The sequence below is a fragment of the Geotrypetes seraphini genome, chromosome 3, assembly GCF_902459505.1.
Source record: "Geotrypetes seraphini chromosome 3, aGeoSer1.1, whole genome shotgun sequence".
Taxonomy (NCBI): domain Eukaryota; kingdom Metazoa; phylum Chordata; class Amphibia; order Gymnophiona; family Dermophiidae; genus Geotrypetes; species Geotrypetes seraphini.
This window is the reverse complement of record NC_047086.1, coordinates 321,571,172-321,590,059: the sequence shown is the minus strand read 5'-3', so window position 1 is coordinate 321,590,059 and position 18,888 is coordinate 321,571,172. Positions and strand designations below refer to the sequence as shown.

Genomic DNA, 18,888 nt, shown 5'->3' with positions numbered 1-18,888 from the left:
CACAAGTCAGCACTTTAAATACATTAGAAATATCTAACAGGGAAGTATCGTCAGCATTAATAGAAGCCACAAGTCACCACACATGTTAAGACTATGAACTCAAATGAGAAACAGATGATTAAGAATACATTCCAAGAAAATGTACATCTTCTTTTTATTGTTGTAAGTGACAAATCCCTTTCACTGCCCTGCTATTTAACCTCTGAATAGCAGGGCAGTGAAGGAGACTTGTCACTTACAACACTGGCTTCTCGCTTCAAGCTCTGCTGCAACAACTTACTTATTATTTATTTTGATTTTTATCCCATCCTCCCAAAAATCTTAGAACGGGTTACAAGAAGACAGACACAAAATAAGTCCACGGACATGACAGATACACTCGGGAAGTATATAGAAGGAGATATAAACCATGGTTTGTGCCTCAATTATGGCTAGACAGATCTGGATGGGCTGGAGTGGGCTTCGATGGCAATTCCAGTAGTTGGGGAATAAGACCAGTTCTGCACTCCGAAAATGGCAGGGACAAATCAAGATCAAATATGTATATGTTATATTACATTATATCATATGCTATAAATTTATCTTGTTGGGCAGACTGGATGGACTGCACGGGTCCTCATCAGCTGTCATCTACTATATTATCATTGTTATGTCATTTACTAAGATTGTTTTTCCATTCTGCTTCTTGGAGAAAAAAAATGATTCAATCTAGCCCATAATGTTTCATTTTTACACTTATTGCTCTGGCCTGGGTTCCCAGCAGTCTTAACCTCCTCTCTTTTTCAATTCCTCCATCTTCTCTCCTCTCAAACCCCCCACCTTCTTTCCTACCTGTTTGCTCCTCTCTCAACCTCTCATCTATCCAGTCATCATTACCCAGAAAACCATTCCCAGGCTGCCAGCAATCTTCACTCTCCCACAACTAGCCAGTCGTGGTCATCCCCCAGATTTCTGAGCCAGTCAACCCTCCCCATCATCTTGCTGGCTTTCAGTATAGCTGCTGCTGCCGTCACCACATGGCTGTTTTCTTTTGCCAGCTCTCAGTGAGTTTAAGCCACCCAGTTCTTGAACTCCAAAACCAGCCTCATGGTCTCAAACCTGAAAAAAACTGAGACCCACATGGGAGCTGCCATCCATGCTAGTTAAACTCAAATACACACTTACAAAAGAAAATGATTATTCAGCAGCAGCCTCAAGGAGGATGGCCATTCAGGGCAGGAAAACACCAGCCCCCCACGGTGAAATTTCTAAGCCCTTTTATGTATTTGATTTGATAAACCCAGGCAATCTACCATAAGTTTGATGAATCTGATCCACATTAGATTTTGGCTGATTTGGATTGGATTCTCCAAGATCTGTGGGTGAAAATTCAATGGAACTTCGTAAGAGTTGAACCAAAAAGGAATTATGTAATTCAAGCACAATATGAAAGAAGTTTTGTATACACTTAAAACAGGGGTGGGCAACTTCAGTCCTTGAGAGCCGCAACCCAGAATCGTGCTTGAGATCTATTTGCATGCACTGTCTCTGTGGGAAAAAGCATGAGAGAGAGACAGAGAAAGACTTCCTTCTACCCTCCTCTTGAAACAACTTTCATGATCCTATAAATGATCCCCACTGTATCCAGCAACTTTCAGCAAAGCTACATGAGAGAATCTGGAGGGAGGAATCCAACATAAGCAGTGACAGAGAAGCCTAGGAGCCTTGAAACTTCTAGAACTACTCTGCAGCCACTTTATTATGAGAAGGAAGGAAAGAATGTAAACATTTTCCTATCTCAGATTGTTGTTATTTTTAGGCCCACAGGAAAAAAAAAAATGTGTGACATATAATGCAGTGGCAGAAGCACAGCGCAGGGACTTTTCTTTTATCATACAGGTAAAATCCTTTATTTTGAGTCTGAGGATTGCAAATCAGTTTTCTTGAGGCTTCCATTCCTAAATTGATACTGGACTCCGCATGGTGTTAGAAGGAGGGAGAAAGCACTCATGGGAGGGGAGGGGGGCAGAAGGAGGAAGAAAGTACCCATGGGAGAGGAGAGTTGGAAGGAGGGAAAGATAGAGAAGTACCCATGGCCCATGGTTGGGGGATAGGGAGCGATGCTACTACAGGGGAGCTTTTGGGGAATAGAGGGTGAAGAGGGAGAAGCAGATGCTGGGATGGGGGGAATTGAGAAAGACGGTGGATCTGGGGAGAAGGAGAGAGAAGGGATGCAGTACCATGGGGCGGGGCAAGTGAGAGGAGAGAGAGATATTGGTCCTGGGGTGGGGGTACAGGAGAAAGGGGAAAGAGAAGAAATAAGGGAAGGGAAGCTGGATGGGGTGTTGGAGAGGGGAAGAATAAGGACACAGAGAGCAGATATTGAACTTGAGGGGAATAGGCAAGAATAATGCCCCAGAGTGAAGATACTAGACAGAACAGTATGGAAAGGAACACAGAGGGAATAATGGTGGACATGGAGAGATAAAAAGTCAAATAGATAGGAGAACGATATAGAATTGGGTAATAAATAAATAAATAATGTAAAGCAGAAAATGGTTAGGACTAGGGAGGAAAGAGTGCAAGATGAATGGGGCTAGAGCAGGGTGTCCAACCTGCGGCCCAGTGAAGTATTTTGTGCAGCCCTGGTCGAGGGCGATGCAGTGTTTTCCTCTGCTGCCCCCGGGTGTTTACCATCTTGCCGGCTCCCTCCTCTGTCTTGCTGCAGCATTTGCACGGCCCCAGAAACATATTTTTCGGCCAATGCGGCCCAGGGAAGCCAAAAGGTTGGACACCCCTGGGCTAGAGGGTGTCAAGTGTCAGGGGAAAGGAACAGAGGATGAATGGGGCTAGGGGGTGGGGTAGGGAAAAATGCTTGAGTACCTGAATAACTTGTAATCCGCATAGAATTGTAGGATATGCAGAATATAAATAATTAAATGAAAAAAATTATTGAGGCTATTGAGGGAGGAGAAAGGTAGATGGGGATAAGAGGTATGGGTGTGGGAAGGGGAACTGAGTAGAAACTGAATGGGATTACTGGTGAGGGGGGAGAAAGGGAATAAAGCAGAAGATGGCCAAGGGGTGGAGAAGGAGGACAGATCAGAAGATGGATACGGCTAGGGTGTGGAGAGGCCATAGAGCAAAAGATGACTGTGATTTAGTGATTGAATGGGAAAGTGTTGGGGAGCAGAGCAGGGAATTATGGATAAGAGTTATGGAGTGGAAATTTCAAGGGGACAATAAATAATTGGCAGTTTTAGGTATGAGGGGTATATTGATGAGTTGGGAGAATGAGTAAGGGTGTGAAATGAGGAATTTGAGAAGAGGGCCAAGAAAAGTGAGGAAAGGTTGAGACTTAATGCAAATGACACAGAAGAATGGGATGAGGAGGAGAGCCATTGAAAAGGAATGGGATTACTAGGGAGGGGTATGGTAAGGAAGAGGATAGGTCTCTGAAGAGGTTGAGTGAGGGTGGAAATAATAATAATAAATTTATTTTTATATACCACTATACCCGGTTCACAACAATTGAATAAGATACAAACAGTACTAGTTATATATAAACAGCAATTAAAAGCCACTAAAAGAGGACTTCCGGTGACGTCATGGGGATGAGTGGTCGCTAAACAGCGCTGCTCCCGTCCTCGCGAGCCCTGCCGTCTATCTTCCCCAACTGTAATCGGGGTCTGAGTGCTCCGGAGGAACCTTGTGGCTAGTTTAGCCGGGGGACGTTGGTGCAGCGCGATTTCGTAGCGCTAATGGCCTCAAAACCAGCCCGTCCCGCTCGTGATCGGGGCCGACTTCAAGATCCTAAGATGGCGTCGGAAGCGGCTCCCTCTAGCCCGACGGCATGTCCCGCGCTGACTTCCGACCTCGTGGCTGAGGTCACAGCGGCGGTGGAAGCAGCCATCGATAAAAAACTGCAGCAGTTCCTGGATAAAATCACTGCTGCACATGAAAGGCTGGATAGCTTGGGGCTGGAGCTGGATGAAGTTCAGCATCGGGTTAGCACTTTGGAGGACCGGGTGCAGCCTGTGGAGCTGGGGTTTTCCAGGATGGCCAGGGAGCTGGCAGCCCTTACTCAGAAGGTGGATGACCTGGAAAATCGGGCTCGCCGGAGTAATCTGCGTCTCGTCGGTCTCCCGGAACATATCCTCGATGCGGAGTTGCTTGGCTTCTTGGAAAGTTGGATCCCTCAATCACTTGCATTGGATGTCCGCTTGGGAAAGTTCCGGGTGGAGAGGGCGCATCGCCTGGGGCCTCGGGGACCGGAGGGTTCCAGGCCTCGTGTGGTTATATTCAAGATCTTGAATTTTGCTCACAAGACTGCTATCTTACAAGCCCTCCGAGCTGGCAAGGGTCTGCGCCACGAAAATAAAACTATCCTTTGTTTTCAGGACTATTCTACTGCAGTGGCGGCACGACGCCGGGAATTTACACCTATTTGCTCGGCTTTGTTTGCAAATAAAGTGAAGTTCGCCCTGCTCTATCCGGCCAAATTGAGGATTCAGAAGGATGGACGCACACAGACTTTTGATTCTCCGGCCACCGCCCTGCCTTTTGTCACCACTTTGGGTATTGAGGTGGTCCCTCCGGCTGTGCATAGGAGGCAGCCGGACATAGCGGTTGCGGCTGTTGGGACCCAGTAGGGTTTGTACTTGGGCTTAGTGGTCTGTTGGGCTTGTTGGTTGCTCTGTTTGGGGGATGTGTGCTGTGTTTCTGGGGAGGTTATTTTGTGGGTTCCCATGTGTGTCTGGCTGGGGGGTTTGGTGTGTGGGGATTGTCTGGGTATGTGGGTTTCCCATATTTGGTTTTGTTTAGCAGGGGCGAGGATTAGGACGTCATGAGTGAAGTGGATTTGGGGGGAACATGGGGGAGTTGGGGGATGGACAGGGGGAGTTTCCCTCGGGGGGGTGGGGTTGGGCTTGGGAGGGAATTGCACTCCAGTGTCGGGGGTTTTTGACTATGTTGGGCCAAGGGGATCTGTTTCTCTGGTGGTGGACCTGGGGGGTCTTATGTGGGCTGGGCGTTCGACCCCTCTCTTCATTTTTGGTAGTTTGATGGTTGTTATCTTTTGCTCTGACTATGGGTGATTCTGCTTTGAAAGTGTGCTCCTGGAATGTGGCGGGTATAAACTCGCCGGTAAAAAGGTCTAAGATACTACAAACTCTTCGCCAGAAGGGGATGCATGTGGCCTGTCTCCAGGAGACGCATCTGTCTGATGCAGAACATGAGAAACTAGGTAGGGGATGGGTTAAGGAGGTTTATTATTCTACGGGTACTACCCATAGTGCGGGGGTGGCCATTCTCTTTAGTAAACACCTTCCCTATACGGTGCATAAAGTGGTTAAGGATCCTGGGGGGCGATATTTATTTCTTCATCTGGACATTCAGGGTCAAGAGCTGATATTAGCCAATGTTTATGCTCCGAATGTGTTTAACCTGGATTTCTTCCAGCAGCTTGTGGGTCTGTGCACCATCTTTCCGGATGTCCCCTTGATGTTTCTGGGGGATTTTAATGCAGTCCTGGATCCTGATATGGATAGATTGGGAGGGACCTCTTCTGTGGATTTCAGAGCGGCCAGATGGTTTGCTCAATTTTGTAGGGTTTTGGATCTTGTTGATGTGTGGCGTTTGTATCATCCTTTGGATAAGGATTTCACACATGTGGCATGTGCTCATCCCACCATGTTCAGATTAGATTATATCTTGGTTGTTTCTTCTTTTTTATCACGGGTGACTAAAGCGGAAATTGATGTACCTACTCTCTCTGATCATGCGTTAATTTGGGTGGAGGTTCGGGGTCTACAATTCGGTGGTATGCCTGGTCCGTGGCACTTTCCTCGCTATTTGTATTGGGATAAACATTTTCGGACACATATCGTTCAATGTTGGAAGTAGAGAATGACACGGGGAAAAAATCTGTCCCCGTCACCGCCCCGTCACCGGCCCACCATCCTCTGCACCGCCCCGTCACCGCCGATCCCTTCACCGCCCCGTCACCGTCACCGCCATCCCTTTCACCGCCCCGTCACCGCCACTGCCATCCCATTCACCGCCCCGTCACCGTCCCCGCTGCATCCATATAAGCCTTAGTACTGTAATATTTAGCTTATCCCTTTCTTATAAATCAAAGTTCCTGCTGCTGAACTAGAGAAAGAGATGTTCAGCTGGCAGGGCTTTGTTTATAAATTTTTATCAACACAACTAATATACTATTTTATCCTAAAGCAAAAAATAAATAAATAAATATAATTTTTTTTTCTACCTTTGTTGTCTGGTTTCTGCTTTCCACATCTTCTCATTGAATTCCTTCCATCCACTGTGTGTCTTCTCTCTGCGTCTTCCATTTGCTGTTACTGTGCCTCTCCCTTAACCCCCCCCCCCCCCAATTGGTCTAGCACCCATCTTCTTCCCTCCGCTCCCGCATAGTCTGGCATCTGTCTTCTTCCCACTCTGTCTTCCACATTTCCCTTGGGGGTCTGTTCCTCTCCACCCTCCTTCAATGTCTGTTCTATTCCTTTCCACCACCACCCTTCCCTCCCTCCTTTACCATCTGTTCCTTTCTACTACCCTTCTGCTCCTCTCGCGTGGCCTATCTACCTTCCTTCCTCTTATTTTCATGGCACGTTACAATGTAATTTGTGCAAGCCACTGGAGCCTGCAAGCTCGGTCCCTGTCCCATCCCCACAAACCATCTCGCTTCTGTGCTCCTATTTTCTCCATTTCTAATATCTCCCCTATGTATCTGTCATTGCCCCCCCTGTGTCCATATACCATCCCCATGGCATGTCCCCTTTATGTCTCTGTCCCTATGCCCCATGCACATAATTTCCCCTCTTTCTGTTACCTTCCTGTGTCCAGATTTCCCCTATCTTCCTCTTCCATACCAGTGTGTCTCTTCTTTTCAACCCCATCTAGCTTTTTTCCCTCTTTCTTCCCCCCCCCCCTGCTTCTAGCATCTGGCTCACCTGCCAGTCCTTCCCTTTCTTTCCTGCTGTGGGTTTTTCTTTCCGACTTCATCCCCTTGGCCCAGAATCCTTTTTCCTTTCACTCCCTCCTTCCAATTTGAGCCGGGAACACTAGCGATCGCACGGTCCCCGCGGCCACTACCTGCCTGCCCGGTCGATCCTGGTGTTTGGCCGGCTCTCTCCCTTCTCCTCACCTTGGTTTGTGGGTTTTCTTTTTCGGCAACCTGCGCGCTTTCCCAGGGAGCCGCACACGCGCGGCTGCTCAGTGTTCGATCTTCTGCTGTGCTGCAACTTCCTGTTTCCGGTTGCGTCAGAGCAGAAGATCGAGGCTGAGCAGCGGCGGGTGTGCGTGGCTCTCTGGTAGCGTGCGGGTCGCCGAGGAGGAGGATCTGCGGACTGGGGTGAGGAGAGGGGAGAGAGCTGGCTGGACACTGGAATCGATTGGGCGGGCGGGTGTGAGCTGCGGGGACCGCGCGATCCTTCATGCCTCACTGCGGGGGACAAGACCATTCACCGCCCCGCGGGCGGTGAATGGCCTTGTCCCCGTCGCCGCAGCGACTGCTAGTTTTCTTCCCCGTTTTCGGCGGGTGACCCGCGGCTAAAATGCGGTGGCCGCGGGTAAACCGCCACCGTGTCATTCTCTAGTTGGAAGCACTTTTTATTCGACAATGCTTCTTCGGCCTCCAATCCGGTTTTGCTGTGGGAGACTGCGAAAGCGGTTCTTCGTGGTGAAACCATAGCGTATGTGGCCGCACAGCGCAAGGCTCAAACGCATGATCTTTTATATTTACACCGGAAGGTGGAGGTCTGTAAACGTCAGTTGATTGCTTCCGGCTCTCAGAGGGACCATGATTCTCTTTTGGTGGCTCGGGTGGCCTTGCAGGTTAAGATTCATGAACATAGTCAACGGTCCCTTCATTCGTGCCGGTATCGGTTTTATAAATATGGTAATAGGTCTGGTAGACTGCTGGCTCACTTGGTCCATCCTTGGCAGGGGCCTCATTTCTGTAAAGGTCTTCTTCATGGGGTGTTTTTGTCACTGACCGAGACCGCTTGACGAAGATTTTTTATAGTTTATAGTTTATTCAATTTTTGATTAAACGCTTTTTCGTTTCTTCAAAGCGTTTATGACCACTTTCGGGACTTTTACGCCAAGCGCCAGTCAGTCCCGGAAACTTTACAGTCTTATTTTCAGGATCTCCGCATGCCACGGTTCTCGGAGGAATCCACCCAGTTTTTACATGAACCCATCACTGCATTGGAGATCGGCCAGGTGATTAAGAATTCGCCTTTGTCTAAGGCCCCGGGGCCTGATGGTCTCTCTTCCGAGTTTTATAAGATTTTGCAGGACCATGTGGTTCCGCATTTGGAGGCTTACTTTGCTCGGGTACTGTTGGATGGACGTTTTCCGGCCCATGCCAATCGTGCCCATGTGGTGTTGCTCCCCAAACCGGCTACGAATCTGGCGTCGGTGGATTCTTATCGTCCTATTTCCTTAATTAACTATGAGCTTAAATTGTTCGCAAAAATCTTAGCTATGCGTTTGTCTTCCATCTTGCCTGAGGTTGTGCATCCGGATCAGGTTGGTTTCGTTCAGGGGTGGCAGGCGGTGTGGAACGTGCGTAAAGTTATGGCTGCTTTGGGGCATAGTGTGACTTCTTCTATCCCGGCCCTCTTGATTAGCTTAGATGCCCGGAAAGCGTTTGATTGTGTAGATTGGGACTACTTGTTTTTGGCCTTAGGTAACCTTGGGCTGGGGGGTCTATTTCTGGACATGGTGCGGATTCTCTATGTTAATCCTAGTGCGGCGGTGCTGGTCAATGGGGCTATCTCTGCTGGGTTCCGGGTGGAGCGGTGCACCCGTCAGGGGTGTCCGCTCTCTCCTTTACTTTTTATTTTAGCCCTGGAGCCCTTGTTGTATCGCATTCGGACGGACGGCTCTATTTTGGGCCTTCCGGTGGGACAGGATGAAGTGCGGTGCCTGGCTTTTGCAGATGACATTTTGTTGCTCTTGACTCAGCCACGCCGTTCTTTTCAAAGGGTTTTATGATTAGTTCAGTGCCATGGGGTGGTTTCTGGTTTTGAATTGAACTTAGACAAGTCGGAGGCCTTGCCCTTTAGTGGGTATGCTTATGAGGATTGGACATCCCCTTTTCCAATACGAAAGGTGGCGCACAGACTTAAATATTTGGGGATCTATATTACTGGTGATCTCAAAAGGGCTTATGGGGAAAATTTCAAGGTATTGTTGCAAAAGTCCCGGGATTTATTGGCTCTCTGGACCAATTTTCCTTTATCTTTGCGGGGGCGGATAGCTTTGTTTAAAATGGTCCTGTTTCCGAAATGGATATATGTGATGCAAACTTTTCCTATGTATATTACGAATAAGGACATTGGTCTGTATCATAAAGTGTTACGTAAATTTCTTTGGAATAATAAGAAGCCCAGATTGACTTTAGCACAACTTTCCTTACCACTGGGGAGCGGCGGTTTGGCATTGCCGGACCTGCGGAAATACAATGTTGCCTGTCTCCTTCGTCACCTGGTCGACTGGATCAAGAATATTACCTATTATACTCCTGTGTTCCTGGAACAGCAACTGATGGCGCCTACGCATTTGTTGTATTATCTTCATGCGAAACGACCCTATCGGATTTTTCCGACTCGTTCTCATCCTTTGTTGAAATCTATGCATCAATGTTGGCAATGGTTATGCAAGTGGATGCAGGTGCCTTTTACTTCCACAGTGCTTTTACCCTTGTGGGGAAATCGGGACTTGGATCCGGATGACTCTAAAACTTATTTGCGGACTTGGTCAACCAATGGCCTTTGTTATGTGCGGGATGTGGTGATGGCACAGGGCCTTCCGGTGTCCTTCCCTGCTCTTCAGGCTCGGGGTGTTGTACAGGCTCGGGATTGGCTTTCCTATGGTCAAGTCAGTCACTATCTGCACTCCCTGGACCGTTCTACTTTGCAGGAAGATAAGGCGGACCTGGTTTGGGAGACTTTGACCCTGTCCCGTTCGACCAGTATGAGTCTCTCCTTTCATCAGATCAGCTTGGGCAGTTTTTCGGCCCCTTGGAATTATGATGCAGTGGCTGATGTTTGGAATCTGGACCTTGCCTCTACTGAGCAGATCACTGGTGAGGATTTGCGTCTCCTCATGCGACAACTTCCAAGACTGACTCGCTCGGTGGTGTTGCAGGAGCAGCACTACAAATTCTTGTTGAGACTTTACATTTCCCCATATAAGGCCTTGGTGGCTGGTATTGCTACTCATGCTGCATGCCCTAAATGCCATTCTGCCCCTGCTGGTTTGTTTCATATGTTTTGGTCCTGTGACAGAATACAAACCTTCTGGTATTTTGTTGGCCTTCATCTACAGACGATCTTAAAGAAACGACTTCCCCTTGGAGCGAAGGTTTTTCTTTTTTATCACTTTACTTCTTTGGGACTTTCTAGGGGTAATTCCCTGTTGCTGAAGAAGGCTTTTTTGTTATCTCGTAAATGTATCCTCTTATTATGGAGGCAGGCCGAGGTGTCTACCCTCACAATGTGGAAAAATGAACTGTTTACTTTGCTGAAGTATGAATATTTGGATACTAAGAAGGGTGGCCCTGGTCACTGGAGGAAATTCCGAGCGGTTTGGGCTCCGGTCTGGGACAATTTGTCTCCGGGTGCCCGAAGTGCCCTTCTGAATTTCTGACACTGGAGTGCTTGGGGGGTGAGGGGTGGGGTTGGGGGGAGGGTTTGGGGGGTGGGTTATTCTTGGCTTTTGCTGAGTATCTTTTGTCTCCGCGCAGAAACCACGCGGTAGACCCTCTAGTCTACTGTTTTGATTTGTTCCTGGTTCTTTGTACTCAGATTGAGGTTTCCTTCTTTGTATTCTTCTTTTCTTAATAAATGAAAATTTAAAAAAAAAAAAAAAAAAAAAGCCACTAAAAAAAGAAATATAGAAATTATAAAATGCAATATAAAAGAATGCGGAGAATTTTACATAGTAGAATAAAGATATAAAAAAGTATTAAGGCCCTAGTCTATTAAATAATTGAGTTTTTATCTGTTTTCTAAAATTCAGATAGGAAGAGGCCTCTAACACACACCGGGCAAGCCAAATATTTAGTTTGGCTGCCTGAAAGGCAAAGATTCTTTCACAAAACCTTTTATACTGGCAAAATTTAACTGAAGGATAAGCGAACAGATGCAATCTTCGAGAACTCTTGTTTGCTTGGGGTTAAAAAGATGTTGAGAGAGAGGCCTTTGGGCATGGGGTATAAAGTAAGAGATAGAAGAATGGTCTTGGAGGCAAGGATGGAGAGATAGGGATGGAGCTTGGACAGATAGGGTGATAAGATGCAGTGGAGGGTAGAAGAGGGCTAAAAGGGTACCGAGAATGGGAAGGAGGACTAAAGAAATGGGTGAAAGGACGAGACTGGTAGGAGGTGGAGCAGGGAGTGTGCAAAACCAAACGTTGGTCCAGGGCACCACAATCTGAGCCAGCCCTCACTCCCAGGAACATCTATATGCAAATCATGTAAACACAGATGCATTCTTGTTTGCTTTTCCTGAAATTTTCTCATTGTTGTAATCTTTTTGGTTTCAATAAAAAACTATCATAAATAAAAAAAAGTGTGCTCTTTCTGTAAGCTCACTTTGTGCTTGTGCATACCCTGTGCAATGATACAGGAACCCGATTCTGTGTGAAAACCATACCTTGTATGGTTTGTATGTATTTATTGTATCCCACTTAGATTTGTGGATAGGCGGGTTATAAATAATTTTAAATAAATAAATAAATACCGTACATGGACAATGCTTTAATAAACTTTGACTAACTTCTGCCACTGCAGCCTTTGGCAGTTCCTAGACAGGCATAACAGATTAGAAAACACAAAAACAACTTAACTTCCATTCCAGTTAAATAGTGGAGGAGCAGACTAGCGGTTAGTGCAGCCGCCTAAGAATCTGGGGAAACTGGGTTTAATTCCCGCTGTAGCTCCTTGTGACTCTGGACAAGTTACTTAACCCTCCTTTGCCACAGGAAAAAAAAAAAAGTACCCGCACATAATATGTACACTGCTTTGAATGTAACCACAGAAAAGCGATATATCAAGTCCCATCCCCTTTTAGTAAACTGGAAAGCAGCTGGAAATTATTAACAAGAGAAATAAATATTTTGATTTTCTTGACATGTCATACAGAAATAAGAGAATCTGGGGCTAGGCAAGAGTGAAATACATCGAGATGAAATAAATAAAAAAAGGTGGTAAAGGGGGAGGGGAAAAACAAAGGGGAAAGGGATTATGCTTCTTAAAAGCAGCTGGTACTCATTTCTGTGTGTAAAGTGAGTAGGTTGGGTGAACTGAACATTCTCAAGTTAAAAAGGCGTCCCTGAATAAGAACGTTTTTAATTTGGTTTTAAATTTGTCCAATGATTCATCCAATCTGATATCTAATGGGAGAGCATTCCAAACGGTACGGGCTCTGACAGAGAATATGGTATTGCATGTAGTGTCATAAAATAGTTCCCAAATGGATGGGATAGTAAATAAGTTCTGACTGTTAGATCGTAGTAACCGAGAGGAGGCATAAGGAATAAGATATTTACCAAAAAAAGCTGGAGAGTTAGATCTTAAAGGCGAGTAGAAGTATTTTGTAAGTTGTCCAGTGAGATATGGGGAGCCAATGGGCTTCGAGGAGAGGTGACATGATCGTATTTCCTTGCCTTATATATAAGTTTAATGGCCGTATTTTGGTTAAGTTGTAGTCTGCGAGTTTCTTTTTGTACGAGTTATATATGAATAATAATAATAATAATTTTATTTCTTATATACTGCTATACCATAAGTTCAAAGCGGTTTACAACAAGATACATACAGTCAGAGCATGAGATGTAAGGGGAAAAAAACAAGTCGAACTGGGATACAATTACAAATGGAAGAGAACCAAGTTGGTTTGAATCTAAAGGATGTATATAGTCAAAGATTAAGATACAAGGGGAAAACAATTTGGGTAGGAATACCATTACAAAATGGGAAAAGCATGAGTTAGTCTAAGATCTAGAGATTTGGGGATTGGGAAGAGGATAGCTGAGGGGGATTGCGCATGAATTGGGATTAGAATTTGTTAAACAGACGGGTCTTCAGAGATTTTCTGAAGTCGGTGTATGAAGTGGCCTCGAGTATGGGTTTTATGAGCCATGTGTTCAGTTTGGCTGCCTGGAATGATAACATTCTGTCGAGGAACTTCTTGTAATGGCATGATTTCAGGGATGGGTAGTTAAAGAGATTTATTCTGCGAGAGCTCTTATTAGAGCTGTTGAGGATGAATTGAGAGGCGAGGTAAGATGGTAGCATCCCAAAGACAGCTTTGTAGCTGATGCAGGCGAACTTGATGAGTATTCTGGATTCCACCGGCAACCAGTGGAGTATCTGGAAGTAAGGGGTGACATGTTCCCATTTTTTTAAACCAAAGATTAGCTGGACTGCAGTGTTCTGAATTAATCTCAGCTTGTTAAGTGTCTTTTTATAAGCTCCTAGATATATAATGTTACAGTAATCTAGTGTACTCAAGATGGATGATTGAACTAGTAATCGAAAGGACGATTCATCTAAGGATTTTTTAATGGTGCGGAGCTTCCATAGGACTGATATTTTTTTTTTGAACATTAGATCTGTATGCTTTCCAGGGTTAGGTGTTTGTCAAGGGTAACTCCTTGTATTTTTATGGTTTGGTCAATTTCGTATTCTCGGCCATTCACGTGAATCATGTTATCTTTTATCTTTTTGTTGGGGGATGCCAGGAAAAATTTAGTTTTTTCTATGTTAAGTTTTAGTTTGAAGGCCGTCATCCAAAGCTCTATTTGATTTAGGATGTTGGTTAAGAAATTAATAAAGTCTGACGACAGACAGGTTAGTGGTAGCACTATTGTAATGTCGTCAGCATAAATGTAAAAATTGAGCTTTAGGCTTTGTAGCAGGTGACCCAATGTGATAAGGTAGATGTTGAATAGGGTTGGAGACAACGGGGAGCCCTGGGGTAACCCGCAGTTGTTATTCCAGCTGAAGGAAAGTTTGTCTTCTTTGAATACCTGATGGGGGGGGATACCTGGAATGGGCAGACTTGGTGGGCTACAGCCCTTTTCTGCCGCTTTTTTCTATGTTTCTATGTTTCTAGGATCTGTGTTCGAGGAATCCCTGGAACCAGTTGTAAGCGTTTCCTGTGATGCCTAGGGATTCTAAACAGTTCATTAAAATGGTGTGATCTACTAAGTCGAAGGCGCAACTTAGATCCAGTTGCAGAATCATAGCACTGGTGCCTTGACTGAGAAGGGAATGTAGGTGGTTTAGTAGTGAGGCCATAATGGTTTCGGTGCTGAAACCGGGTCTGAAACCGGATTGGTTATTCTGCAGTAAGTTGAATTTGTCTAGATAGGTATTTAGTTCAGCATTTACCATCCCTTCCATTAATTTAGCAACAAGAGGGATGTTTGCGACAGGTCTAAAATTGGATATGTTATTGGATGTTTCTTTGGTGTTCTTTTTAATAGGAGTTCTTACAATTTGACCCAAGTCTTCTGGAAACTTGAAGTATGATCACGTCACCCCTCTTTTGAAATCAACACACGAGCTTCCCATTACCCATAGAATAACATATAGAATTGCCCTACTAACCTTCAAAACTCTAACAACAAATGTTCCCATCTTCATTGATAAACTTCTCATTCCCCATGCTCAACCAAGATTACTTAGATCTATAGATCAGCACTTATTATATGTTCCTTCTCTAAAGATTATTAATACCTATCGTACAACAATATTCTCTGTAACTGCCCCCTCTATATGGAATTCTTTACCCTCTTTTCTTAGGGAAGAAAAAAATTTGTAAAAATTCAAAGGGGCATTAAAAACTTTCCTTTCCAAAGATGCATTCGATCAATAAATAACACCATGTCTTCTTTTTTGATCCAGTAAACGTTCTCGACCCTGATACATTGCCCGTATTTTGATCTGATTCCACAACTCTTTCCTACCTTTTCCTCTCATTTTTTTTCCATTTTATGTTTACTATTCTGAATTTATTGTAGTTCTACCCTATCCCTTGGCCTCCTTTTACAAAGCCGCGCTAGAGCCTTAACACGCGGAATAGCGCGCGCTAAATTGCCACGCGCGCTAGCCGCTACTGCCTCCTTTTGAGCAGGTGGTAGATTTTCGGCTAGTGCGTGCTAATCCGGTGCGTATATTAAAAACGCTAGCGCTCCTTTGTAAAAGGAGTCCCTTGTGTATTTTTTGAGTCTGTCATTGTCCATGTCTTATGTTTTAAATGTTTTTTAAGATTATAATTTTATGTACATCGCTTAGAATCTATGATGGGCATTCAATCAAAAATTTTAATAAACTTGAAACTTATGAGAGTTTACCTGTTTGCCACCAGGTATCTACAAGGGTGCATCTGTTCTCTCCCACCACTTTGTAAAACCATTCCCATGCTTCATGGTTGATGGGCTCTCCCACTAAAACCAAAGTAGTAAGAAAGAGATTAAATATACGTTAAGAAAATACACTTTACTTTTACATCAGGAACACTAAATTTTTTTTGTAGTGTTGAATATAACGTGTATGGAGGAGCATTACTGTATTATTATTATCATTGTGTATGATGTATAGCACCACTGAATGATTAAAAAAATAAACGGTGCTATATAATACATGTAAGAAAATCCCTTCTTTGTAGAATTTACAATCTAGTCAAGACAATATATAAGACAAAAAAAAAGCACGGGGAATTTCATGCATCAAGGAAATGGGAAAAGTCAAAAAGGCTATTTTCGGGAAAATCAGGGATTAAGATTTACAAGGAGCCTAAAAAAAATGGCTTTTTAGACTGGATTTGAATAAGTCATAAGAACATAAGAACATAAGAACTGCCATCTCCGGATCAGACCTTCGGTCCATCAAGTCCGGCGATCCGCACACGCGGAGGCCCTGCCAGGTGTACACCTGGCGTAATTTATAGTCCACCATATCCTTATATGCCTCTCTTAAGGAGATATGCATCTAGTTTGCTCTTGAAGCCTAGGACGGTCGATTCCGCAATAATCTCCTCTGGGAGGGCATTCCAGGTGTCAACCATTCTCTGAGTGAAGCAGAACTTCCTGACATTAGTCCTGAACCTGTCCCCCCATAGCTTCATTACATGTCCTCTAGTCCGTGTCAAATTGGACAATGTAAATAATCTTCTCTGCTCTATTTTGTCGATTCCTTTCAGTATTTTGAAGGTCTCGATCATATCCCCACGCAGTCTCCTTTTCTCAAGGGAGAACAATCCTAGTGTTATAAGTCTGTCCTCGTATTCCAGTTTCTCCATACCCTTCACCAGTTTTGTTGCTCGTCTCTGCACCCTCTCCAGCAGTTTTATATCCTTCTTTAGGTAAGGAGACCAATGTTGGACGCAGTATTCCAAGTGTGGTCTGACCATTGCCCTATAAAGCGGCATTATAACTTTCTCCGATCTACTCGAGATTCCTTTCTTTATCATGCCCAACATTCTATTTGCCTTCTTTGCCGCTGCCGCGCATTGTGCCGACGGCTTCAGGGTCCTATCTATCAGTACACCCAGGTCCTTTTCTTGTTCACTCTTCCCCAGAGTTGCACCTGACATTGTATACTCGTATTCCTTATTCTTATTGCCTAAATGCATTACCTTGCATTTCTCCACATTGAACTTCATCTGCCATTTCTCCGCCCATGTTTCTAACCGACACAAGTCACTCTGGAGTTTCTCTCTATCCTCCTGCGATCTGATCGCCCGGCATAGTTTTGTATCGTCTGCAAACTTGATGATCTCACTGGATGTTCCTTCCTCCAGGTCATTGATATAAATATTAAAAAGGATCGGCCCAAGTACCGAGCCCTGGGGTACACCACTAGTCACTTTCTCCCAGTCGGAGAACTTCCCATTTATGCCCACTCTCTGCTTTCGGTTTTCCAGCCATTTGCCTATCCATCTTTGTATATCCCCCTCTATGCCATGGCTTTGTAGTTTCCTGAGAAGTCTTTCGTGTGGAACTTTGTCGAACGCTTTCTGGAAGTCCAAGTATATTATGTCCACCGGCTTCCCACTATCAATTTGCTCGTTCACGGTCTCAAAAAATTGGAGTAAATTCGTCAAACATGATTTCCCTTTCCTGAATCCATGTTGACTGGGTTTCATCAAGTCGTGTGCGTCCAAGTGTCGGACTATGCTATCCTTGATCAGTGCTTCAACCATCTTGCCGGGGACAGACGTAAGACTCACAGGTCTATAGTTGCCCGGTTCCCCTCTCGATCCTTTTTTGAAAATTGGGGTGACGTTCGCTATCCTCCAGTCGTCCGGTATCTGTCCAGTTCTGATTGTCAGGTTTGCAAGTTTTTGCAATAACTCTCCGATTTCAACCTTCAATTCCTTTAAGACTCTCGGGTGAATTCCATCCGGTCCAGGGGATTTGTCACTTTTAAGTTTGTCGATCTGATAGTATATCTGGTCTAAGTCCACTTCAACTGTGGTGAGGCTGTCTTCTATTTCTCCTGCAAACACTTTCTCCGCTTCAGGTATTGTTGAGGTGTCCTCCTTCGTAAAGACGGACGCAAAGAAGGAATTTAGTTTGTCTGCGATTTGTTTATCTTCCTTGATGTACCCTTTTCTTCCCTGGTCGTCCAGGGGTCCCACTGCCTCTTTTGCAGGTTTTTTCCCTTTCACGTATCTAAAGAAGGGCTTGAAGTTTTTGGCCTCCTGGGCTATTTTTTCCTCATATTCCTGTTTTGCATCCCTCACCGCCTTGTGACATTTCTTCTGATCATCTTTATGTTTGTTCCAGGCTTCGGTTGTCTTTATGCATTTCCATTTTTTGAAAGAGTCCTTCTTTTCTTTTATGGCTTCCTTCACCTTCAGGAAAGGAGCATGGTATATCAACTCAGCAAGCCTTTTCCACACATACAGTATAGCAAGATGGAAAGTGCAAAGTTGGGGAGTTGGCACTGGAAGAGAAGGGCCTAGAGAAGCATGACCTGTCCAATGAACTGGGTTCATGAGGAGTAATTAGGGAAAGGCATGATGGGAACGGTAATGAGAAACTGCAAAAAAGTTGAATGAGAGAAGCCTGAACTAGATCTACATAGTGACCAGAAAAAACAGGACCACCTACATAGTTTCAAAATACTTTGCAACCATTTAAACGTTTAGTATGATCTTTGAAAATACATTAGTATAATGAATTTTTTTCTTAATTAGAAACATGAAGGCAGATACACAAGAACACAAGATCCACCGCTGCTGGGTAGACTAGTGGTCCATCGTGCCCAGCAGTCTGCTCATGCAGCGGCCCTTAGGTCAAAGACCAGTGCCCTATTTGAGTCTAGCGTTACCTGCATAAGTTTTGTTCCAGTAGGAACTTATCCAATCTTGTCTTGAATCCGTGAAGGGTGCTTTCCCCTATAACAGCCTCCGGAAGAGCGTTCCAGATTTCTATCACTCTCTGGGTGAAGAAGAACACGGTACTACTCGAAAGGGTACAGAGAAGAGCGACTAAAATGGTTAAGGGGCTGGAGGAGTTGCCGTACAGCGAGAGATTTAGAGAAACTGGGCCTCTTCTCTCTCGAAAAGAGGAGATTGAGAAGGGACATAATCGAAACATTCAAGATACTGAAGGGAATAGACTTCGATAAAGACAGGTTGTTCACCCTCTGCAAGGTAGGGAGAATGAGAAGGCACTCTCTAAAATTGAAAGGGGATAGATAAAACGAACAAGATCCGTTTCTTGGTCCCGGCGGTTACTGTTCTTTTGGGAAGAACAATAGATTCTGTACGAACATAAGGAAGTTTTTCTTCACCCAGAGAGTGGTAGAAAACTGAAACGCTCTCCTGGAGTCTGTTGTAGGGGAAAACACCCTCCAGGGAT

The 18,888-nt window shown here is 44.8% G+C and overlaps 1 protein-coding gene across 2 annotated transcripts in view; it reads right to left on the bottom strand.

The window, feature by feature from the left end:
- ACSS1 (acyl-CoA synthetase short chain family member 1) overlaps positions 1–18,888 on the bottom strand; it is a 134,815-nt gene that overhangs the window by 42,480 nt on the left and 73,447 nt on the right. For both annotated transcript variants that reach the window (XM_033936529.1, XM_033936528.1), the window contains exon 8: positions 15,373–15,465. In XM_033936529.1, the coding sequence (XP_033792420.1) occupies positions 15,373–15,465 (93 nt within the window). The remainder of the gene's footprint in view (positions 1–15,372; positions 15,466–18,888) is intronic.